The sequence below is a fragment of the Muntiacus reevesi genome, chromosome 20 (assembly GCF_963930625.1).
Source record: "Muntiacus reevesi chromosome 20, mMunRee1.1, whole genome shotgun sequence".
Lineage (NCBI taxonomy): Eukaryota > Metazoa > Chordata > Mammalia > Artiodactyla > Cervidae > Muntiacus > Muntiacus reevesi.
In genome coordinates this window covers 19,347,276-19,371,247 of record NC_089268.1, presented here as the reverse complement: position 1 = coordinate 19,371,247, position 23,972 = coordinate 19,347,276, and the positions used below count along the sequence as shown (strand labels likewise).

Below are 23,972 nucleotides of genomic sequence, written 5' to 3'. Positions count from 1 at the left end.
AAGCCCGTGCGCCACACCTACTGAGCCCACATTCTAGAGCCCGCGCTCCTCAACAAGGGATACCACCGCAGAGCAACTAGAGTAGCCCTTGCTCGCGGCCATCAGAAAAAGCCCACAGGCAGCAATGAAGACCCAGCACAGGCAAAAATAAATAAGTATTAAAAACAACAACCCTGGTACAGGGCGCCTTTAGAGACTCGGGTCTTCTGACACCCTCCCAAGGCAGGCCCCACACCCCACATCCTCTAGACCCCGAGACTGTCCCATTCCAACCGCACTGTCCCCGAGAGGTCATCTCTTCACGCCTTCCCTGCTGGGTACACTGCCCTCCAGCCACCACCAGCCAGTCCTCCCTGGGATCTTCTCCTTCTGACTCCATCCCAAGCTCTCAAGGCCCCACCGTCATCTCTGCAGCCTCAGTACCTCGCCCCCGAACGCCCCCCTTTTCCTTGCTCCCCATTCCTGCCCAGACTCTGCCCGCAGACCCAGGCCTCGCTTGACCAGCTTCCCACTCTTACCCTGATTTCAAGTTGGCAATGGTGGTTCTCCCGAAGCTGTAGGCATTGTTCTCTGCGGGGGTGGGACGAGGGAGAGGATGACGGAGGGGTCAGGGCACGTCCCCTTCCGTCCCCTCCTCTTCCCGCTGCGCCCATCCTGGCCCTCACTGACCCAGCAGGTCCCCTGAGAAGTTGACGGGCAGCACGATGCCTACAGAGAGGACACCCACAGCCACCAGCAGCCCGATGATGTGCCGCTGGAAGGACAGGTAGTGCACGGCGTCGCCTCCACACTTATCCCGGATCTCGTCATCCCTGTGGGCACGGGGACAGGGGGATGCGGTGAGGACCAGCATGCCGGAGGGGCCATGGCTCGTCTGCCCTGGCCCACCTCAGCCCACATCCACCCTAACCCTGGCTGATCCGGCAGCAGGATGGGGTTGAAAGAGGGGAGGGGGGCTCTGGGTCCCCCATGTCCTAGGAGGGGATAGAGGAGGGAAAGGGAAGGGGAGGAAGAAGAAGGAAGGATGCAGGGAGAAGGGGAGGGAAAGAGAAAAGAGAGGAGAAGAGAGGGATTGGGGGAGAGAGACAGAGAGAAGAAAAAGAAGGCAGACTGCAGAGAGGAAGAGCAGCAAGGGGTGGGGAGAAATGAAACGGAGAGGACCACCCGAGAAGGGTGGATGAGGACAGAGGCAGGAGGGCGGAGGGAGGTCTGGGAAGCAGTGGTGCCTTAGTGGTGCTCCCCCTCAGATTTGGGGAGCCCTGGGGGCCCATGAGCCAGGGCGGTGGTGGTGCTGACCTGTCCCGGCTTCCTGCCTCTCTCAAGGCTCACTGCCTGCCTGCCGCACTCTGGCTCCATCTCCTGACTTCTGCCTGCAGGAGTACTGGCTCCTGCCTGCAGCTGGCTGGCTGCCCCCAGCCTGCCTGTTGCCCCCACCTGCTGGCAGCACATGGCTCTGGGGTGGCAGCGCCAGCCCCTGCTTGCACAGGGCGGCAGGGGCGGGGAGAGCTGAGGGCAGAGCAGGCCCTCCAGGCAGGGGCGGGGGGCACAGGAGACTGTTGGGGGGTAAAGTGAGGCCAGCTCAGAGGAACAGCAGGGGCCTGGGCCCCCGGAGCAGGGAGGGGAGTGCTGGCTTGGCTAGGATTGCTAAGGCCCTCAGAGATGCCGGCCTCTGGACTTGGTAGGGAGATGACAGGTCTGTTGTTTCTCTCTTTCTTTAGAGCTTGAAGACCGTTCACTTACTTTATCCTGAAGATGGCTGTCAGCCAGGAGCAGAAACCCTGGGGGGTGCAGAGGGCTATCAGCTGCTGTCCCCACCCCACCATCCCCCACCACCCCCGAGCCTCCCTTCCCCCTTCTAGCCTCCCTCCTTCCCCGACCCCAACCTCATGACCACCTCCAGGCTGTGGCTCACCTTCTCAGAGCTCCCACAGCCCCCATGGAAACCAGCTCATCCCAGAGAGGGGCGAGGAGAGTCGCCCAATCTCAGGGAGGAAGAAGGACCAAGGCCACATGGGGTCACCTGTGGACTCTTGGGTTCTGATTGCAGGTCCCCGCAAATACCCAAGGGCAGCGGAACCAGAGAAAAGGTCCTGCAGTTGTGTGGGCCAGGGTGGGGATGGGTGGGGATCGGGGTCCGAGGAAGGGACCTCAAGACCTGCAGCTTCTGCGAAGTGGAGAGTCTGCAACGTGGCTGCCAAGAGCAGAGGAGTGGGCCACGCTGCCCACGGTCCTTCCACCTACCTTCCATGTGCTCAGTCGCTCAGTCATGTCTGACTCTCTGGGACCCCATGGACAGTAGCCCATTGGGCTCCTCTGTCCATGGAATTTTCCAGGCAAGGATACTGGAGTGGGTTGCCATTTCCTTCTCCAGAGGATCTTCCCGACCCATGGATCGAACCTGCATCTTTTGTGAATCCTGCATTGGCAGGCAGGTTCTTTACCACTAGCAGCACCTGGGAAACCCCAAGAATACCCCAGAGGGACCATCCCAGGGTCACTGCGAGCTGTGATCTCCTGCTCTCCAGCCCCCAGGCTTGTCTTCAGACAGAGACCCCGCTCAGGGCAGGGTGGGGCTATGTGGGGAAAGGCTAGGCAGAGAGACCCTGACCCAACTTCTTACTGGGAGACTTCCAGCCAAGATACAGGACCGTGCTATCTGTTGCCAACATCACCTAAGTCTGGGGACCATCTGGACAGCTCTGGCTGGGAGGGGTGATACCTCTGCTTTGCCACTTACCAGTATGAGTCCAACTCAGGAAGCTGACAGGCTTCTTCTGCTACGGGGGCCACAGGAGCTGCTGCTCCCAGGGCCCCCAGCCTAAGCTGGACTGATCAGGGCCACCCTACAGCCTGAGGATTAGAGTTCTGACCAGGGTTAGAGTTCTCACCCTGGCAGAATGACAGGGGGCCAGACAGGTAATGCCAGAGTGTTGGGTCTGATCTAAAGGGGCCTGGGGTCTGCTATGCCTCCCCAAGTACATGCCTTGTCTACAGGGGCCCCGCCCCTCAGCTCCAATCTACAAGCAGGTCAGCTGGCCCCAGATTGCCAGGGGCCACCAGCCTGCAACCTCTGAGCAGCACAATGGATTCTGCATGTTTTGCTAAGCAGGCCTGGAAGGTTCATGATTACTTCCATGTCTAAGGAAAAAAAAGTGTCTAAGGAAAAAGAGGTCCCTAGGATTGATCACTGGAGAGGGGCACAGAACTCTACTAGGGAAAATGACATTTAGAAACCACAGATGTTCAACTTCTGCTGGTTTGGAGGCTGCCGTGGAAGACAGAGCCCCGAGTTCTGGGTCTGGGGGCTACCTTGTGGCTCTCAGATGAGCATCACCCTTGCTGGGCAGAAGGCCCCACTACATAGACCCCTGACTCCATATCACCTGAAGCCAAGGCTGCTGAGCCCACGTGCCCTGGAGGAGGGGGTGCTGAGAAGCTGGGGGGAGGACACTCACATTGTCCCTTTGGTCAAAGTCGACGGAGCTGGAGACAGACGTGAGACGCTCATACCGGTCGTGACTGTCCCCGTGCATAGCCGAGGCCACACTGGGGGTGGGGAGGCGAGAGATCAGAGAGGGGGGTGAGTCTGAGTTCCTGAGGAGCCGGGGGGAGTGGGTGGGCTCCCACTCCAGAGCGCCAGACAAGGCACAGAACGCTCAGAGGCAGAAGCGAGCAAGAGTGACTGCCCTCTCTCTGCCTCCCTTGAACCCGCACCTTACCCTCAGGGGCCCTGGGGGTATGTGGGGGGCACTGATGCAGGGATGGGGGAAGGGTGGGAGGGGGAGTCTTCATCAGCACCCCATGATTGCTGAACGAAGGAAGTCAGCAGGGCCCTGCAGTTCTGGAGCTGACCAGTGGGGGCCGGGGGAGCAGAGCCCACCCTGGGCATAGGGCAATGGTGACGGGGGGGGTGGCACGTGGTGATGGGGAAGGACAGGCTGGACCAAGAGAACCCCAGAAGGGCCGGGGGCTAGGGAGGCTGGGAGGTGTCCCCCAGCCTCCCCCTTCCCCAGCCCCAGCAGCTGCCGCAACTCCAATGCCAGGCCTATAGACAGAGACGGTGACGGACACAGAGGGCCACGCTCAGAGCTTCTCTGGCCGCCCCCCTCCCAGGCCTCCAGAGCAGGTGAGCGGGGAACCCTGGAATAGGAAGAACTAGCTGTTAGGGGATGAGAAGCCACTGGAGACACCCAATCTTGTCTCTGCAACCAACAGGGTGACTGTCGGGTGGGTTCCCAAGGAAGATGGTTCCTCCGCCCCAGCCAACCGGGGCGGTGGACGCCCGCGTGTGCGGGGCACACAGGGAGCCGCTTCTCCCAGGCTGGGAGCCGGAGGGAGAGACGGGGGAGAGTGGCAGAGACAAGCTGGGGAGCCCCCTGCTCTGCGAAGCACACCACCTGCGTTAATCCGAACACGAGCCTGCAGAGGGGAAAACGGAAAAGAGACACCGGCAACGTGGCAGGAAGAGAAGCATGAAAGAGAAGAAAAAGGAAAGCTGGTTTAGTGGGGGCGAGGGGGCTGCTGCCCCACATACTATTCCTGTTCCACTCGGTCTCTCTCCTGCCGCCGGCGCCTGGGGACAGAGAACAGACAGGGTTAGCGGGGGCCGGGATGGGTCTCCAGGGACTGGCGAGGGACCGAGGCCCAGCTGTGGGCCCTGGTGCCCGCATGCCCGCTCTGGGACCGGTCCCTCTTCATCCCCCCCGCCCCCACCAAAGAGGATGAGAGTGGGCTGACTCTCCTCCTATCCCTGAGGAGCGTGGACAAGGTGTGTGTGCATGTGTGTGTGTGGGCATGCGAGTGCGCACACCAGCCTGTGTGTAGGGGTAAGGGGAGGGTCCCAGAGCTTTACCTGTCTGCATCTGTCACCAAGGCCAGCCGCCCGTAGTCCCAGGCCACCTTCCGGAGGATGGAGAACAGGAACAGCAGTGCCTGAGGAAGGAGGGGGTGGTTGGCAGGAGGGGAGGCCATTCCGCCCCTGGACTAGCTAGGAGGGCAGGGCAGAGGGGCAGGAGTTTTGTCCGAGAAAAGGATGACTCTGGGTGGGATGAAGGTCCGAGGCTGAACTTGGGCTGGGTGATGGGGACTCCCACCTGCAGTCACAGGTGGGGAGTCGGGGGCAGGTGGGGGAGTGGTCAGAGTGGCAGGTGTTAGCCAGCTGAGACACGGGGTGTGGTGCCAAGGGTGGAGGGGGCATGTGGGCACTCACAAGAAAGCACATGAAGTCCAGAGCCAGCACGGTGGGGACGCCCCCGAACGGCAGGCCCTGGAGGACGGTGCTGCGGATGCGGGCGCTGTAGCAGTAGTCCTTGGGGTTGCTGTTGTTGAGGGCCATGGTGCCGAGCGTGGCCAGCAGGAAGGGCAGCATGGCTGCTACTGCCTCATGGTTCTCCTGGGCAGAGGGCGGAGCGGTCAGCCGGGCTCAGCCCCGCTCCCCTTCATGGTTCTGCCCGGGGCTTCAGCAGGGTGGGCGTAGGGAGGGGACAGGGAGGACAGATCACCGGGCTGCCTGGGTGGGTGGAAGCTCTGGCCTCTGGAGATAAGGGCCCAGGAAGGGAGGGTTGAGTCACACGGACTTACTTTCCCTGGCTTTGGGGCTCTGGGTCTGGGGAACTCAGCCTGGATCTGGACTGCGGCGACTGGTTCTTCTAAGCTGGAAGATGTCTCTGAGTCTCTAGCAACTTACCTCCCACCACCTCCATGTACACACATACACACACACACCCATTCTCTCCAAACACAAACTGGCTCTCTCTGTCTCTGTATCTCTGTCTGTCTCAGGCAGGGGGCAGAGCTGAATCTTAGGGAAGATGGAGAGGGGTCTTAGGTCTGAAGATTCAAGACTGAGTGGAAGGGTCTCCAGGCCAGGGGAGCATGGGTCAGGAGCCAGTTACCTGACCCTGATCGTCTCTTCCTACCCCTGTTAGAACAGTGGCATGGTTTCATCTGCTCAGTTTTCAACTCAGTTAGCCACCTTCCCGGTATAACTGGCTTCAAAGTGAGATGTTTAACTTGAAAGGTGACCCTCTGTCCTCAGAGTAGGGGTCTGAGGATGGGGTCGGTGGGAAGTCTGTTGAAAAGCAGGACTTCTGCACTTGTGCCACCTGTCTCACTCAGCCCAGCCACACCTGTTTACCCTCATTCTTCTTCCTGGTCCATGGCATCAGCTACACCTTTCTCCCCTCCAGTTTCCTCATCTCTTTCCAATGTTCTCTGCACCTGAGTTGTAAGGACTACAATTCCCAGCGTGCCCTGCTCCTGCCCCCAGAGCAGGGCAGGCTGGGAATGCCGTGCCCTGCAGCGAGCTATTCCACTGATTGGCAAAGGAAGGAAGAATGAGCCGGGGGGCCTCTTAACCAGCCCAAGCTCCCTGCAGCCAGGGGAGTGCCCTCTGGCCTGCTTCCCTGACACTGCCAGGCTTTCAAGCCTCCAACGGTCCCAGTGGACGGGTGGGGAGGAGGGAAGGGGCAGCTAGTCCTGATGCCTGGGTTCTGGAAGTGCCTGGGGACCAGCTGGGCAGCGCTCTCGGGAGGCTCCCGGGGTGGAGGAGATGTGTGGGCGTGGCTTCGTGGCCCCACCCCCCCGTCCTACAGGAGGGCCCCTGGGGGCCCCTTCTGCTGACAACACAAGCTCTGCTTTGTTGGGGGGGGTCCCCAGGGAAGAAAGGAAACCAGACAAAGAAAGAGAACAACAAATCTGGGATGGGTGACTGCAACTCTGGGAGCAAGCATCTCCCAAGCCCCCTGGGTGGCTCAGAAAGTTTCCCCTGCCCACCCACCAATCCCAGATTTTCAGCTGCCCCTTCCTAACATTTCAACTGCAGGGCAAGAGGCACCAGAGGAGAAGCTGGGGTTGTCTGTGTGTCTCACTTGGTTCCAGGGAGTCTCTGAAAAGCCTGGGTTAAGAACGCTAAGGGAATAACTGCCCTGTGTTCTATGTCCGCCCTCTTCCTTTCCAGCCAGCCCATGTTGCCTTAAAAAAAAAAAATTTAATTCAGTAACTGTAGCAGGTGCCATGTATAGAGTGCCCAATGTTTCAAGAAGACATACATTTTTCATTTAATCATTAACTCTTTGGAGTTGGAATGTCATTCCCATTTTAAGATGAGGGCATAGGACTCAGAGAAGTTAAGTAAGTTTCCCAAAGTCACACTGCTCATAAAATAATGGACCTGGGCATCAAACCTAGGTCAACTTCTTTTTTAAAGCCTGAACACTTTTCAGGGCACCTTGATGCTTTTCTGACATGCCTAGAATAGGATGCTGCAGAAGCTTTGTGAATGCTCATTATGTGTTCTCTGGCTAGGGAACACGAGAGCAGTGAGAGAATGTGTGTTTAGGTGTGTAAACTTGTGTTGATATGTGTATCTGTGTGTGTGGAGGTGGGGAGCTGGGTGACTACACAGCTGTCCTTGGAAATGAAGAGAGTTGTTAGTGTCTAAGTGGAGGTGTGTATGCGGGTGTGTCTGGGAGCCTGGGTATGTAAATATAAAAAGCCCCAGGAAAGGTTAAAAGTAGGTATAGGTATCTTAGGGCTGTAATAATTGGGGGGGTGGGCCTCTATACTAGCCTCCCCACCTCTAACTCCCAACTCAAACACATTTCAAAAATTGATCCAGCCCACACATACTCCTTGCCCGTTTGTCTCTGAAATTCCAAGGCTCCCCCAGGTCAGAGTGTAATGGGTACAAACCCCTAGAGTTACATGCCCCCCCTTCTATCCTCTCCACTCGGAGGAAGGTGGAACATTCTGGGAGCTCCTACATAAGGGAACCCAGGAGAGTAGCGAGGGTCAAGGTGTGTGCTTTAGTAACCGAAGTCACCACGTCCATCTGCCACCTCCCTCTTTACAGTCACAAATCACTCCCTCCTCAGTTGCACTGCTCTTCCCACCTGCACCCTGAAGTAAGCAGGGCTCACTCCCCATCGGCAGGGAGGAGAAGCCACTCACAGGGAGGTCACAGGGCAGGAAAGGGTGGAGCCAGGGCTGGTGGCTCAGCTTGCCAGCTTGCCGACTGGGTTACTCCAAGCTCTTAATTGTGGAGGCGGGGTTGCTGGGCTGAATTTCACCCTGGGCAGCTGCTCTCAAAGCCTTCACAGAGAGCAGCTGAGAGAAGGGAAGAGACTGAGGCAGAACATTTGGGGGAGAGAGGGACATTTCATCCACTCTACAGGGTTGTCTGAGCCAGTGGTATCCCAGAATTTCTCTGGTCTGACACTGAGGCTTTAGCTGGAAAGGTGTAGGGAGAATGATGGAGGATTTTATTTCTAGCTCACTGAAGGTTATTTTATCATCAAGAAGTGTGTGCATGTTGCTGGTAGGGGGGAGCGGTTAGGAAGCTATAAATTAAAAGTTTTTTTCTTAAAGAGTTACTAGGGAAGATTTAATTTAGGACTTGGGATCATTGGAAGGCAGTGTGGTCTGTTGGGAGGAGATAAAGATGGAGAATAGTTTTGTTACTATGTAACCTGGGCCTCAGTCTTTCACTCTGTAACAAATAGATATTAATATCCTCACTCCATCCCTACCAACTTCTGAGATAGGGGTAAAAATGTATCCACAAGTGAGGATAAAAGTAGTAGGAAAAGAATGCATTTATCAAATACCTGTTTAATTCCTATTTTATGCAAGCACTGTTCCAAGTGCTTTACAAACATCATCTCATTTACTCCTCATCACAACCTTGGGAGGACGATGAGGTTCAGAGAGGGTATATCACTTTCCCAATGACACACAGCTAGTCTGTGATAGATCTGGATATGGACTTAGGCAACCTGGCTCAAGTCTATGCTTTTAACTACAGCACTTTGCGGCCTCAGCTAACAGAGGAGTCACTTCCATCAGGAGGCTGGGGGTTGGGGATTGTCAGTTACAGCTCTGGAGAAATGCCACACCCTATTTCTACCTGTTTGCCTTCCCTCTTGCTTCTAGCTCCCTGGGTTTGTGATTTTGAGTTCTGAGGCAGGTGGAGGGGACAGGCAACAGAGCCTGGTGGCTAAGAGCATGGGCTCTAGGATGAGATAGATAATGGCTTCTGACCTGAGCACATTACCTCACCACCCTGGGCCTTGGTTCCCTCATCTATAAATGGGGATAATAATTCAGTCACGTGGTTGTTTTGCGAATTACACAAGATGATTTAGGTGAAGCTCTTAGTACAGTTAAAGGCGTAAGTGGATTCTAAAAAAAAATTAGCTATTGTTATCAATAAAGTGTAGAATGAAAGGGATTGGTTTAGTGGAGAACTGGTACAAATCAAAATAAAACAGAACTTTGTATGCTAGAACTCCTCAGTCTAGTTGGGCTTCTTGTCCAGACTTAAGAGCTTAGACTGCTTTCAGGACTCAGCCAGTGAGTGACAGGGGAATGTTTCTAAACTCTTCAAACAAACTGATCCATCCCCAGCAGGCTGGCTGGGGTTGGGGGTAGGGGGAGCATGGGAGGGTGATGATACACCAGGATGGGTCAGAAGTTCAGAGAGGAGAGCTCGTTATTGATCAACTACCAGGCAGGGTGCCAGGCTCTTTACCTGTACTATCTAGATTGATCCCCATAATTAATCTTGTAAGGAGGTGGTAGTGAGCATACTTTTTATTTATTTATTTATTTTGTGAGTATACTTTTTAAATTGACACTAAGGTTCAGAGAAGTTAAGTAACTTGTCAAGGTCACACAGCTAAAGAATGGCAGAGCTGGAATTTGAACCCACATCTCCAAGACTGTTATAATTGGAGGGAACTTGTAAGATGTCTAAAAGGGGCTTCTTCCCTACTCACCATCTGCCTTCTGCCTTGCCACATCCCTCTCCACCCAACCAGAGGCCAAGACCCAACCGGGTGAGCCAACAGCAGGTCCCAGCATGTGCCGCCTGGGGCATGCCAGGGCCTGGACCCTCTGGTACCCTGGAGGACAGTCATGCCGCCAGTACATCCCTGCTGGTAGACCCCGCTGGGTGGGCCACTCCCCTCCTCACACGTGCCTGGGAGGCAGGACTGGGGGCTCCTCCTCAGGAGGGGCTGGGGATGCAGACCCAGGGAGAGGCTGGAGAGTGGTCTTAGGTACGGAAGTTCTGGTCCTCCCCATTGTGCGCCCCCCAACCCCCTCGCCCCCTTCCAGGAAAGTGGAGTGCGGAGCGGCCAGTCCTCCACCCAAGGGACCCAGGCAGGTGGCAGCACAGAGCCGCAAGGGCAGCCGGCCCTCTGACCTCTCCTCTCCACTTCCCAAGGGTCCTTATCTTTTGGGGGAAGAAGGTGCCAAAGCTTTGGGACTGTCCTCCCTAGGAGGTTAAGGAGGGTTAGGGACAAAGCACGCCCCCTCCCCCCAACAGGGCCTTTGCCCCTCTCCGGTTCCGCGAACCAGTCCTTTCTCCACCGCACCCTCCAACGCAGGCCCGGGCGGCTCATGAATGAACTGCACTGTGTGGGGCGCAAGGAGAGGACACGCTCCCGGGGCCAGTCGCCTCCCCAGCCCTCCGACCAGTCCCCAGACCGGCCGAGGACAGCGGCCGGCCTCGCGCCAGCTCTCGCGAACCCTGCCCTTGCCCGAGCCCGAAGCCCCTGCCCCGGGCCGACTTCGGGGGTACTCGGCCCCTGGAGCCGGGGAAAAGATAAAGACGCCGAGGGCATTGGACTTGGCGACCCTGGAATCCAGAACTCGGGGGCGGGGGCGGCAGATTCCCTACCGCGGCGGCGGGCTGATCGGGCGCAGCTGGAACCCCGGAGGGGCGCGGAGAGGAGGCGCACCTGGACCGGGCAGGTAGGGAGGAGAGTGGTGCTAGGGGGCCGGGGGCGGAGGTCCCACCCCTCGGATCTCTCGAGGGGTGGGGACAGAGGGCGGTGTACCTCTGGACCCCAGGCAGGGGTCGGAGGACTCACACGATAGGCTCAGGATGGTGCCGGGGTTGGGGGCAGCGCGCGGCACCCCTGGGTCCCGCGGGCCCCGGGCACCTCTGGGTCCCGCAGGAGGTTGAAAGGGAGGGGACGCGCAGCTGAGATCGGGGTTTTTCTTTAGGGTGGTGGTGGGATCCTCAAAAGAAAAGAGACGGGACTGGGGAAGGGTCGCGTACTCACCCCCAGGCGCAGACTCGGCTCCGGCTCCGAGCCCCGGGTTGGGGCGGGGCGGGGCTGGGGGAGGGGGAGGGGGAGTCGCTGGGCGGCTGGAGCTCCGGGCTCCTGCGGCGGCCGCGGCAGTGTCTGGGGGAGGGGGAGCGGGAGGAGGGAGGGGGAGCAGGAGGAGGGGCGGGGCCGCGCAGGCCACACCCCCACGCCAGGACACGCAAGGCGCGCGCGCACCCTCAGATCGCCGCCCTCCCGGCTGGGTCCGCCGCGCAGGCGCAGAGCGCGAGGCCGCGTGGGGGGGAAGGCGGCGCCGGGCCAGTGGGGCCCGCGGCGGGATATTCCTAGGCGGCGAAGGCGGTATGGAGTGTGTCTGGGGGGAAGGGACGTCACGCTCCTGACTTTCTGCTTCCCGTCTTCCTTTCTTCCCGGCTGGAACCGTGTCGCGCTCCCCCGGGGTGGGTGAGGAAGGGCCGGAGTGCGGGGATCGTGGGCCTTCCAGGGGCAGAGGGTCCCGACGGGGAGGAGACCTCTGACCCGGACCCTGCTCCCTCCCACTCTCCGAGGGCGGCCCCGCTCTCTGGGGCCTCTGAGACCCCGCGCCCCTGGCCCGCGCTCACCTGCTTTTTCCAGGGCTGGGGCGGGTTGCCGCCAGGCTTCACGAGGTGGCCTAGGCCGATCAGTCTGGCGCGGCTCCTCTGGTTTGTCTTATTTCTCTCGTTCTCCCTTTCCTTTCCCGACTTGGGTCTTGAGATGACGTTGTGGCTCTTTTGCCAGGCGCTTCTCTGGTTTGGAAAGTGAGTCCACCGCTTTCACGGTCATGCCGATGAGTGGCTCCCCCGGCTCCAGGGGCTTCCCTGGTTTCTCATTTCACCCGAGGCTGCATCTGCCAGGGATTAAGACTGGAAAGATGAGAGAGAGAGGGGGGTGGGGGGGTGTGTGTCTGCGCGTGTGCGTAACTCCTGTATGTTACCCACAAAATAGATGACAAAGGCATGCGGAATACCAACTTGTTCGTTTAATTGTGGGCTCATGGAAGGCTTTCTTCTCTTCAAGCTTGAGAATAGACTTGCGGACAGAAGGGAAATACTGCTTTACATGGTGGGCAGTAAATGAATTTTGCCACCCTAAGAGATTGATGGACTGAATTTATAAAGAGGTTAATAAAACAGCATATGATGGAGTCACTGGGTTACCGGGGAAAACCTGGAAGGTTGGCAGATACTTGTGGGGTTGCTGGACAGAAGATGGGCACTGCCTATTTGGTTGTGGTTGGTTAGTGTGTCTGCTCTCTACTGGGTTTTTCAAGGGCTCAATAGTAGCTTGTGGAAGGCACTGGTAAGGTTTACATACAGTTCAAACTGAATTCCCATTGCAACTGTGCCATTGGTTAGTTGGAAATCAATTTAGTGGATCATGGCCATCATTTAAGAAAAAGTAAAGTAGAATAGAAAATATCAGTGCATTGTACCTAGGGAGGGTAAGTATTGTTTCTGGACATCTGCTTCAAGTATACACATGTGAAAGTGTGTGAATATATTAGGAGTTGTGATACAGTGTGTTTCTCTGTGTCACAAAAGTTTGAAGTGCGTTGATTTCCTGTGTTCTCCTGTTTGTGGTCTTGCCTTCATCAACCTGAGTTTTCAGTCATTTAAAATTGTCCGTGAGGATGCAGTCAGGACACCAGGGATGTATAGTAAGGAGCAGGGTAGGTTGGTTTTTTCAGGGAGGCTGTGCTAGAGGAAAGTTCACTCTTCACTCATGGAATTATGTACAATGGAAGAAAAAGGATTTTGTTGGAGTAGGAAATGTTACTTAGGAAGGATAGAAAGGGAGATGGGGTTAAGCTATGTTTGGCAGACTGCCTGGTGGGAGAAGTCTTTGTAGGCTTGGATTCTGGGAGCTGTTTTGGGTAGGAGCAAGCAGTTTGGATGACAAGGAATCTGTTCTCTTTGTGTTGTCGTTGTTTTTCCCGTGTGTAGAATTGTCCGTTTTACCCTTAGAGCTTCTTGGATGTGTATTTCCTATGGAACTTTTTACATATTGTGTTGATTTTATGGTAGTGTACCCTTGCCGAGTAGCACTTGTAATGGGGTATCTGGAAAGTGGGAATAGAACCCATGTTACCTGGTTTGGGGACCCCTGAGGATCACTGAAAAGTATTTCTCATGTATTACTATCTTTTTAATAATGCAGTTAGGTATGTTAACATGTGGTGGATTCCAGATCAATTTCTGCCTGTGCCTAGTTAAGGGTCACCACATATTAACAGAGGAGACATTTCAGAAAGCCTGAAGTGAGAATTGAATTGAGTACCCTATGGAATACATGAAGGGATGACGGCCACAATGTTTTCTTATTACCCCTGAATATGAATGGTGCAAACCTTCCCTGGAATTCATATTTCAGAAGGGAGCCTGTTGGGCACCGAACATAATTATTCAGACTCTCCTCAGCATTTAGCATCTTACATGATGCAAGAGTCCTTTGAAGCCTGTCTCACCCCACTCTTGTCTTGGTGTTATGACACCTGGACCCACATAAGATGGATTTTCCTGTTGTTTTTGTTACTAGAATAGTTTTTATGACCATGAAGGGGCTGGGGAGGGTCTCAGAAATCAGGTTACAATTGATCTTCTTTTTTAGAAGCTGATGGTTTGTTCTGGGTTGTGGCTCACCCTGGTGCAATTTTACACCATTGTGTGTTAACAATGACAACCAGCTTGTGTGAGAGAGCTATGATTCAGATCCCAGAAGCTGCTCTGGGATCTCTCCTTTTAAGAAAGGTGCCAGGGGACTTCCCTGGTGGTCCAGTGGTTGAGAATCTGCCTTGCAATGCATGAGACGCTGGTTTCATCCCTGGTCTGGGAACTGGGATCATGCGTGATGTGTAACAACTAAGCCCGTGTATGGTAACTATGCAGTCAGATAAATAAATTACAAAAAAAGGTGCCAGGTAGCCTATTATTCCCCAGTGAAACACAACTCAGAATGGGAAAGTCTCCCTGTCAAAAGCTTAATAAAAAAACCATCTGTGTCATTAGAAAAGAGAGAGCACTTTCCATATCTACCGGTTTTTAAAAAAATTATTAATTTATTTGGCTGTGCTGGGTCTTAGTTGCTGCACGGGCTTTCTCTAGCTGTGGTCAGCTAGCTGCTCATTGTGGTGGCTTCTTTTGTTATGGAGCACAGGTTCTAGGGTACAAAGGCTTCAGGAGTTGGGGTATGTGGGCTTTGTAGTTGTGGCTTCCAAGCACAGCCTCAGTAGTCATGGCACGGTGCATGGGCTTAGTTGCTCCGAGGCATGTGGGACCTTCCCAGACCAGGGATGGAACCTGTATCTCCTGCATTGACAAGTGGATTCTTATCCACTGCGCCACCAGCGAAGCCCTTCTGTGTCTACCTTAAGCTGAAACACACTTTCAGGACTGAGTGATCTTTGACACGCATAGTACTGCCCTGAGAATCGGGGAGTGAAGTTGTTCTCACTGGGCAGAATCCAGAGAGGGATTCCCCTACTTGAAAACAGCCCCTTCTGTGGGTGAAGCTAAAACACTTTCATTTCCATTGCTCTTCCCAATGACCCCTGCTTGACAGAGTCACTGAGCCTAGAGAAGTGGATTCCAAGGTCACGGACTTGGCAGGAGAAGAGGGGTGGTAGGGGTGGAGGAGATACCTTTTCTGTGGGCTTTTCATCCCACCCCTCCCCCCCCCCCCAGCCTTGCCTGCCCATCTGACATCTCCATAAACCTAGCTCCTTGCCACCAGCTTGATAGCGGTGATTAAGTAGAATTTAACTTTGGCTTGTACAATTTTTCTGAGATGACCATACCAAGAATGTTACAAACTTCTGGAACTATAGGTGTTTGCACATCTGTGAGGTGGGGATGGCAGGGGATCAAAGCTATAATAAATTAAAACCTACATATTGAAAAACCAACTTGAATAATCAAGAGCTGTCAGATATTTTTAAGAACCATGATTTTAAATACTCCTGTAACAAAGTGGAACAAACGAATATACAAGTTAATAAACACATACAGGTAAATAAACAGAAGAACCCTGGAAATGTTTTTTTTGTTTGTGAGTCAGCTTGAGAACTGGATGAAATTCCCTGGTGGCCCAGGGGTTAGGATGCCCAGCTCTCACTGCTGAGGGCCCGGATTCAGTCCTTGGTCGGGGAACTAAGATCCCACAGGCTGTGCAACCTCACGGAAAAGAAGCAAACATCCAGGACTTTCCCAAAAGAAAAAAAAATGGAGAGTTGGGGTCCTCGTTGGTAGCCATGGTAGAAACAGCACATTGAGCTATTGAGGGATGTTTGCTTCTTTTTTAAAAACAATTTTGGTTACGCTGCATGGCATGTAGGATCTCAGTTCCCCAGCCAGGGATCAAACCTGTGGCCCCTGCAGTGCAAGTGCAGAGTCCTAACCACTGGACCCCCAGGGAAATCCTGGATGTTTGCTTCTTGATAGTAGAAACTGTGAAAACTCACACTTTTGCGGGCGTATCAAAATCAGCTTCAGAATTGGTCCTAGGCTGTGCTGTGTGTAGAGCAGATATCTATTGAAAAGATGGCTATTTTGAGTTTTAAAAGATGATGTTGCAGCTTTGAGAAAGGAGAAAGAGTACTTGGGCTGTGTGGGGTATGTTCATTTCTGTAAAGTTTATTAGTGGTTAAAGCAGCACTTTACCTGCTCAGGTATTGTGCGGGGTGTGGTAGGAACAGCTTTCTCCCCTTCTTCTGTTCTTAGGACAAGTCACTTAGCACTTCTGACTTAATTTCTCCATCTGCAAAATGGCACTCTGTTGAACCTTCAGAACTGTTCAGAAATCCTTAGTGGAATCAACCCTCCCCAAACGGTTGCTCTTTGTCATCTGCCTCTGTTTCCGTTGGGTGCTCAGAAATGAAGTCAACCAAGAAAGTGATCTGTGTGAAAATACTTTGAGAATTCTGAGATGGTGTATAAACACAAAACTACTGAAAGAGACTCCTTCCCCAGCAAAACAGTAATGAGTATTTAAGCGACAGATAAGAGTACTTTTTGGTCCAGAATGATTGGGGAGAAATCTGCAGGAGATGGGAGGAGCTGTCTGCATGACACACACGGTGAAGGGTCCAAGGAGGTCTCTCTTCCTTTTTTTTAATTTTATTTGTTGAAGCTGCTAGGCCTCAGTGTTTTCCTGCTTTAATGAAGAAGGACATTTATATCTTTATGCTAGGCAGAGTTTGTCTGTTTTGTGGCTGGACCTTGCATTTAATTTCTCTTAGTGTTTCTTTTCACTTCTGCCACTTAACAGAATCTCCTTTAAACTGTCTTTTGTGATTGTGCTGGACTCTGTTTTTTCTCTCTTCTTTAGAACCTGGACCTAAAGAGGGAAATTGTTAGGGTAGAAACAATGTATCAATGTATATGGATCTGTGATACTAAGTACAGTATTTTGCTGATCCTAAAGCTCAAGTAGGCTTCCCAGGTGGCGCTAGTGGTAAAGAACTCACCTGCCATTAAAGGAGATGGAAGAGACCATGGTTCCATCCCTGGGTCCGAAAGATCCCCTGGAGGAGGGCATAGCAACCCACTCCAGTATTCTTTCCTGGAGAATCCTATGGGCAGAAGAGCCTGATGGGCTACAGTCCATGGGGTTACAAAAAGTTGGACATGACTTAAGTGACTTAGCATGCATGCATGCAAAGCTCAAGTAATGGTACTTTCTAGCTTTCTACAAAGCATCCCTCTGCTTTTCTAGTTCAGTCTGTCTGTATTAACATTAGCTAAAAACGAGTTCTCCATGTCTAGTAAGCTCCCCCAAGCCACTGGGAGGCTGAATGAAGGGCATAAGAAAGACCACCAACCCTTTGATATTGAGTCTGTCTAGAGCCAGAGGGTTAATTGCAATTGCAGGTAAATAGTATTCATTTAACAGATACTTACTGAGCTCCATTTGTGTGCCTGGCACTGTTGTAGGTCCTGAGCAGGCAGCTCTGAACAGGGCAGGGACCGTTCCTGCCCTCACAGAGTCCAGTGGGACCCACCCTAACCTGAAGTGATGCCAAGTGAAAAACTCACCTGTGTGACCCTGAAATCTGCAGTCCTCCCTGACCTCCACAACTGAAGGGAGAGCTTAAACCAGGATGGAAAATAAGCACAATTCTTGGGTTATATTAAGTAGTTTCTGTCTGTCTCTCTCATCTTCCTCCTCTTGCCCTCCCATTCCCCCGCCACCAGAGGTTGTGATTCATGTGCTAAACCTGGAGGACAGTGCTCCACGCTGACCAGGAAGCGGCCTGAAAAGCCATATCTGGCACCATAGTCTTCCGAATACTTAGCCACCTCTGCGTGAGAGTGCGGAGGAGGAAATACCATCGGAGTTAGCTTCCTGTGCAAACACAGGACTCAGGATAACGTTGTTTGTGAAACAGAGCAGTATATATAGTCTGATCCGAAGTGGATCAGGGCCTGTGTCTACAGGATGGATTTATCCTAAGGAATAACATCAAGGTCAGTCAAAGTTGCTGTGAAGGAAATTACTGCCTCCATCACTCCTCCCTGATCTGAACCAGTGTTCAGTGGTGGGATGAGGTGTTTTTCCACAGTGGGCAGTGATGGCGCCAGGCCCAGGAGATGATTCCAGGGGCCTGTAGACGTAGCATGGGCTCATTCTCCCTCGACTAACACCATGGGTCTCCTAAAGCTTGTTTGCATGTGATGTGTGGGGTCCTGATAAACAGATAAGATTTCCCTGTGTGGAGCCATGGGTGGGGGAAACTGTCTATTGGCTACTTCATTTATTTTATTCATTAAATATTTATTGCATTCCCACTCTGTGAGGACCTGCTGGGATCTTTTGCTGGGGTGGCTGTGGAGAGCACCACAGCTTTTTTCAATATACAAGTATATTTGGTTCTTTTATGCTTTCAAGTTCATAGGAATGCTTACTGCTGTCCATTGGATGTCTTTAAGTCCTTTGGGTCTGGAGGTCACTATCAGGTCTGCCAAAGACCTAGTGAAAGTCTCTGAATTGGGCCTTGTCTTGTGAAAATGTCGGTGCTCCCTGGAGATGGGAATGTGTTACTCTTGTGTTTGAGTGCAGGACAAATGATCCTGTGTGTGTGTGAGTCCTGAATTCCTGTAGAGAGTTCAGATACCACACTGTCAAGATCTCTGTGGTCTGAGTTTTGGATAGTGAGTAGCAAGAAATGGAATGTTAAGGGATTATCAGCCTTATCTTAAAAAAAAAAAATTCCAAATTTATTCCACGTCTGAGTTTGGTGATGAAAGTGGGAGCCACGGAGTTCCTTGGCACAGACGCCCAGATGTCCTCGGAGTGCAGCAGGGGCGGCAGCGGATGCGGCAGCCTCATAGAGAGCTGCTCGGAGGAGGTGTGTTTGGAGCCAGGGCTGCTGAGTTGGGCAGAGACGAGCCCAGAGGGTGGGAGTGGCTTTGAGCAAGGCGCAGAGAGGGGGCCGGGGTGTGGTTTGTGTGCAGACCGCCCTGCAGACTCCCGGGAGACGCCTTGAATGGGTGAGTTTGTTATACCCAAGGCAGGGAAAATTCTGGGGAGCCCCTGGGCTCCTCTGCACTTGTTGGATTCCCATGAGTACCATGGAGGAAATGGTGCTGAGTGGAGAGCCTGGGTGTTGCAATCCTCGGGAGAGGGAATGTGGGTGCCGCCGGGCTCGCTTGGGGGTTCTGAGGGGCCTCTCCTCCCAGGAGAGCGAGCAGGGGCCCCAGAGTGAGATGGGGAGGCTTGGCCGAGACTGGATGTAGTGGCAACCTGGACCAGAAGGACTGCTCTTTAGAGCGCTCTCTTTTTAAAAAAAAAACAAACAAAAAAACCCCGCCAATTTTCCATTATTGTTCAGTGTGTGGAGCTCTTCTTGCCACCTGCACTACAAATTGTCTTCAAAACCTAAATTGGATAAAAGTGAATAAGTTTCACCTGCTGTTTGTCTACATTTCAGTCGACTCAGGAAGCACTGAGTTGGTGGGGGCTGAGTAAAACATGCCTGTGATAACAGTATTCCTGATGGAACAAAGATGATCTAACGATTGGAAAAACATTAACATTTAAACTGAAGTTACCACGTTTACTCCACTGAATAAGAGAAGGGAAGCCAGCTACTGCCGTTCAGAGTTCCGCTTTTGTCGCTCCTGGTTGTGCAACTTGGGCAGATCACCTAACTTCTGTGGACCTCATTTCCTCAAGTATAAAGTGGGGTGAATAATAGTGCCCATTTCATAGTTTTGGGGAAACTTAAATGAGGTGATAATGGAAAGCACTGAGACACAGTATAGCTACGCTACCGAATACCTTTTCATAAACAAAGCAAGCAGGAAAAGACCAGGTGACCCTCAAAGCTGTCCCTCACCCTGATCCCCTGTGTGAAGTGGGCTTTGTACGGCAGAGTGAGGCCACACAGAGTAGAGGGAAGACCCTTGGGCCAGAGCTGGGCCCACTTCTGGTTCTGCTTGTGCCCTTGGCTAGTTACGGGGCTTAATGCAAGTCCCCATCTCTCTCTCTCAGTTTCCTCATCTTCAAAATGGATGTGATGTGATGACGATGATGATGGAGAGGGCTGATAGGTATTGAGTGCCGGCACTGGGCTCTGTGCTTCGTGGGGTTTACCTCACGACTGCCCTGTGAGTAGGTGTTACTGGTGGGGAAACCCTCAGTTACAGTTGGGGAAGCCGAAGCTCATAGTTCTTGTCCAGGGCCACGGAGCTGTTACGGTAAAGCTGGCGTCATCCGATAGTCTTTGATTCTGTGTGTCAGTTGTTAGTGTTCCGTAAGTTGACCATCTTCTTTTGCATGTAATTTTCTGATCATTTGGGCCACTCCTCCTTGGGTTGTCTTAAGGAAACACTGGATAATAAGCTTGAGCTTTGAGGTTAAATCATAGTTAATAAGCATTTCTGGAGTGTTTAGGTATTTTCTGTGAAAGTAAATAGTGAGTTTTCCCCACCTTTGTTAAATAAAATCTTATCTAAGGTGCTTTGAACTTAGGCAAGGCAGAGCTATGTGTAAATACTACAGTGGTAGAGGCTTTCTCAGCAGAGCTCTTGAATGAGGCCCTCTGTGGCCAAACATTTGGGTGGAAAACAGGCACATTTTGCAGCTGGAATTACCAGTTGGTTGTAGGTTTTTCTTGAACATTCCCTTCGCTGACACCCAGGTATTGTGGAAACCTGGGGATGGTCCATAGTTTTTGGTGCTCGGGAGCCGCGGGGTTGAGGTTCTGCAAGCTGGAGTCACCAGTGTTGGACTGGTGTTTACTCTTTTATCTCCACCTTGTTCTCCCAAACCCCACTTTGAGCTGCCAGTGGGGTAGGTAGTTTCCCTGTGTCATGCTGTCGTTTGGGAGACTGATCCAAATAGAGACCGAGGTCACTGACTTGACAAGGGCGTCCTTTGCACTGCTTTGCCAACCCTGAGCTGTCCAGGTGTCTGGCTTTTACATTTGAGGGAAAGGTGATGTGGTGGCGGACAACCTGGGTGGTTCCTCCAGGTAATCTGCTCTCCTCCTAGGAGTGGAAGTTCTGATTTCAGGAGGCACTTGAGCGTCAACAAGGGACCAGTGTCGTCTATGGAGGATGTGGGAAGTGGTCCCTGCCTGGCTGTGTCCCACGGGATTCCTTTTTTCCTCCTGCCTGTGGAAGTGAGGTAATGGTGAAGGCACTCACTGCGCTCTTGTGTTACCCACAGCGAGAACTGCTGCGGGCCATTCCAGCGCTCTGACCCCAGTTAGAATATGAATCAGCAGAACTGTCGCTGGAGTTCATCTAATCATCTGCCTATCTTTTAACCACTAAGATTTATATTTAGTGACTAATGATCTTGTGCTCAAAGTGCCATCTCCCACACAAGTCCCCAATAGTCTTTAAAAAAAAAAAACAAAAACCAAATACACCAAACTACTGGCTCTGAATAAGGACACTGACTTAGAAATAAATCCTTGCCTCTCTCTCCCTGCAGGAGTTGCCATCTTGGGATCCCATGGCTTTCTCTAGTGGGCTCTGGGGCCCCTGCGTCCACATGAGCAGAGCCTTCAGCCAGCGCTGTTTCAGGTAACTTTTCCTAATGAGTTCTTCAGGCTGTGTCTTTGAGTAAGCCCCCATCAGGACTGGGTATTGTGGTGACTAGAGTGGCAGTGGACCCTCAGGGAGGTGGGCTTGGGGTCTGGGGAGACTAGAGGACTAGATGGAGCTGGGGTTTGGGCAGCCCAGCTGGGGGAGTAGGTAACGGGGCGATGGTGCTGTTGGGGACAGGACTGGGAATGGACCTGGAGGAAGATGAAACCTCCTTGCCTACCAGACTCTTCCAGTGAATCTGCTGTCTCTTGACCCTATTGTTCCCTCAGTGCATTAAAACCTTCTCTTTTAAGAATAAATATCTATATATTTATGTGTGTAATGAATAACTTTCTGTGCATGTGAAATTAACACATTGTACTTCAGTTTAAAACATACATACAAGTGAATGGAAGTAGAGGGCAAAACCCTTCTCTTTTAAAAATATATGTATTTTTACCTCACAGGCTTATTACCACTCAAGCATGATGAAAGTGTGGCAGCCTCCCCCTTCCCGTTTAGATGCTAAGCCAGGACTGAGTGCAGGTTGCATTCTTGTTGGCAAACATGCCTTTTGGCCCTGTTCGTGCACTCATTCTGCAAGCGTTTACTGAACCCTGTGCCTGGGTTTGGTCATAGAGAGATGAATAAGACTTGCTTCCTGCCCTGGCAGAGTTCTCACAGTTGGCCATGGGAGCAAAGTTGGAAACAAATAACTCTAAGAAAAATGTGACCAGTATAATAATAGAGGCTTGTACAGTTCTTTGGAAGGCTCAAGACAGGGGCTGCTAATAGAGGAGGAAGCGGGGGGAGGGGGAAGAGGCGGACAGAGGCCACCTTCCTGGAAGGGAAGTGGGGGCAGGCCCTGTCCCGGCCCCCAGAGAGGGCCGTGAGGCTGGGCAGGCTTGGACAGCTCCAGGGGTTCCCGGCCCCAGGGCTCAGAGTAGATGTGTGAGTGGCAGAAGGTGGAGGATCTGGGAAGACAGGTACGTTAGGACCAGGTTGTTGACAGTGTAGACAAGGGGGACCACTGAACAGTCCCGAGCAAGGGAGTAGCCTCTGTTTTATATTCTAAAAAGAGGTCTTGGTTGGCAGAGTGAGGTGCGCAGGGAGCCGGTTAGGACACAAACATAATGGTTTGGTGTAAGAGTGTGAGCTGCTGGATGAAGGAATTTGTTGATGGGGTGGAGGGGAGGGTCAGAGGTGTTCAGAAGGTGGCGCCAGTAGAGGTTGGATGGAGAGGTTTATGGTTCGTGAGCTAGAGTTTTTGGAGAAGCCACTGTTTAGGCAGAAAGCCCATCAGCCGGAGGAGGCTTGCAGGGGAGGCGATGAGGTCCCTGTGGGACCGACTGAATTTGCAGCCTCTGTAGGACACATGCGGAGAAGGCAATGGCACCCCACTCCAGTACTCTTGCCTGGAAAATCCCATGGACGGAGGAGCCTGGTAGGCTGCAGTCCTTGGGGTCGCGAAGAGTTGGACACGACTGAGTGACTTCACTTTCACTTCTCACTTTCATGCATTGGAGAAGGAAATGGCAACCCACTCCAGTGTTCTTGCCTGGAGAATCCCAGGGACAGGAGAGCCTGGTGGGCTCTGGGGTTGCACAGAGTCGGACACGACTGAAGTGACTTAGCAGCAGCAGCAGCAGTAGGACACATGAGGAGCTTGGAGTAGAACTACAGGACTGGAAGATAGGCGAGGCATGGGGCTGGAGATGGAGTTTACTAGTCAGAAATAACAGGAATAGATGACATCGCCCAGGGCAGGCATGTAGAACGAGAGAGGACCCCGGGTCGCCCCAGAGAACCAGCACTAGGGTCCTAGTGACAGAGGAAACTAGAATTCCCACTGTCATCAGGTGGCTTAATAGTAGCTCATTTGCCTTTAATAGTACTCTTTCTAGTGGGGGGAAATTAAAAGAGTGTTAGCTTATTTTCAATTTCTGCTGTGCTGTGTCAAGGGACTCCCTAGGCAGACATACCCACTCGGATCTAATGGTTCCAGCACCAAGCAGATGGGACATCTGGGAGTCTGTTTTCTGGGGGAGCAGGTTTTGCAGGCTAGGCAGGGGCAAGGCCTGGCCTGTAAGGTATTCCCTTAATCCTCCGAGGCCTGTTGGAAACCAGAGGCTTTAAATTAGGGCTGCCATGCCGTTCACCGTAACAGAATATTGGGTCCCCTTTAGAACCCATCCAGATCAAGGTCCTGACCCGGCAGCAGAAGCTGTAAGGAACTTCTTACGGTGAGGACACCTCTGGTGTCAGGGCTCTGCTGATCTGCGTGCTGCCAAGCTGGGCCTGGCAGAGGCCGTTGCGCCCTGACTGGCAGAGCTGCAGGCCTCAGACTTTCTTCCTCTTCCACCAGCACCACTGGCAGCCTTGGCGCAATTCAGAAGATGACGCGGGTGCGTGTGGTGGACAACAGCGCCCTGGGGAACACCCCTTACCATCGCCCTCCTCGCTGCATCCACGTCTATAACAAGAACGGGGTGGGCAAGGTGGGCGACCGGATCCTGCTGGCCATCAAGGGGCAGAAGAAGAAGGCGCTCATCGTGGGGCATCGCATGCCTGGCCCCGCAATGACCCCCAGGTTTGACTCCAACAACGTGGTCCTCATTGAGGACAATGGGAACCCGGTGGGGACCCGAATCAAGACACCCATCCCCACCAGCCTCCGCCGGAGGGAAGGCGAGTTTTCCAAGGTCCTGGCCATCGCTCAGAACTTTGTGTGAGCGGAGCCCAGGCACCGGCCGCGGGAGCTTGTGGATGGAGCCGTTCTGAGAACTGTGCCTCTGCTGAGAGGGAGCCCGGGAACAGTGTCCTGTGGGAAAATAAACGCTTCCATGTA

The 23,972-nt window shown here is 53.1% G+C and overlaps 2 protein-coding genes and 1 non-coding gene across 9 annotated transcripts in view; 1 reads left to right on the top strand and 2 right to left on the bottom strand.

The window, feature by feature from the left end:
• TMEM63B (transmembrane protein 63B) overlaps positions 1-12,165 on the bottom strand; it is a 25,000-nt gene extending 12,835 nt beyond the window's left edge. Inside the window, exons 1-8 of one of the 3 annotated variants that reach the window (XM_065913205.1) lie at positions 11,675-12,164; positions 5,210-5,392; positions 4,853-4,932; positions 4,535-4,573; positions 3,456-3,546; positions 1,741-1,778; positions 670-812; positions 519-570 (exon numbers count right to left, since the gene is read on the bottom strand). In XM_065913205.1, the coding sequence (XP_065769277.1) occupies positions 519-570; positions 670-812; positions 1,741-1,778; positions 3,456-3,546; positions 4,535-4,573; positions 4,853-4,932; positions 5,210-5,368 (602 nt within the window). In that variant the 5' untranslated portion in view covers positions 5,369-5,392; positions 11,675-12,164. Of the gene's footprint in view, positions 1-518; positions 571-669; positions 813-1,740; positions 1,779-3,455; positions 3,547-4,534; positions 4,574-4,852; positions 4,933-5,209; positions 5,393-11,069; positions 11,124-11,674 lie in introns of those variants that run through there. The other 2 variants (XM_065913206.1, XM_065913208.1) reach the window with 2 other exon arrangements.
• On the top strand, positions 11,296-23,972 carry MRPL14 (mitochondrial ribosomal protein L14). Of its 5 annotated transcripts, none has more exons than XM_065913210.1 (4): positions 11,306-11,414; positions 20,583-20,717; positions 21,030-21,121; positions 23,490-23,972. In XM_065913210.1, exons 3-4 carry the CDS (start codon positions 21,051-21,053, stop codon positions 23,854-23,856), a joined length of 438 nt encoding a protein of 145 aa, XP_065769282.1. In that variant the 5' UTR covers positions 11,306-11,414; positions 20,583-20,717; positions 21,030-21,050; the 3' UTR covers positions 23,857-23,972. The 5 variants fall into 5 exon arrangements, with proteins under 5 accessions (XP_065769281.1, XP_065769282.1, XP_065769284.1 ...); XM_065913212.1 differs by having other exon boundaries at positions 11,316-11,414; positions 20,604-20,717; XM_065913211.1 differs by having other exon boundaries at positions 11,403-11,512.
• Positions 15,431-15,503, bottom strand: TRNAA-UGC (transfer RNA alanine (anticodon UGC)). The gene has a single exon. It is a non-coding gene; the product is annotated as a tRNA-Ala (tRNA).

Coding starts and splice junctions, on each gene's coding strand:
- MRPL14 (XM_065913209.1), top strand. CDS start 21,051: ATGGCTTTCTCTAGTGGGCTCTGGGGCCCCTGCGTCCACATGAGCAGA. Junction 21,122..23,489: donor TTCAGCCAGCGCTGTTTCAG/GTAACTTTTCCT, acceptor CTCTTCCACCAG/CACCACTGGCAGCCTTGGCG.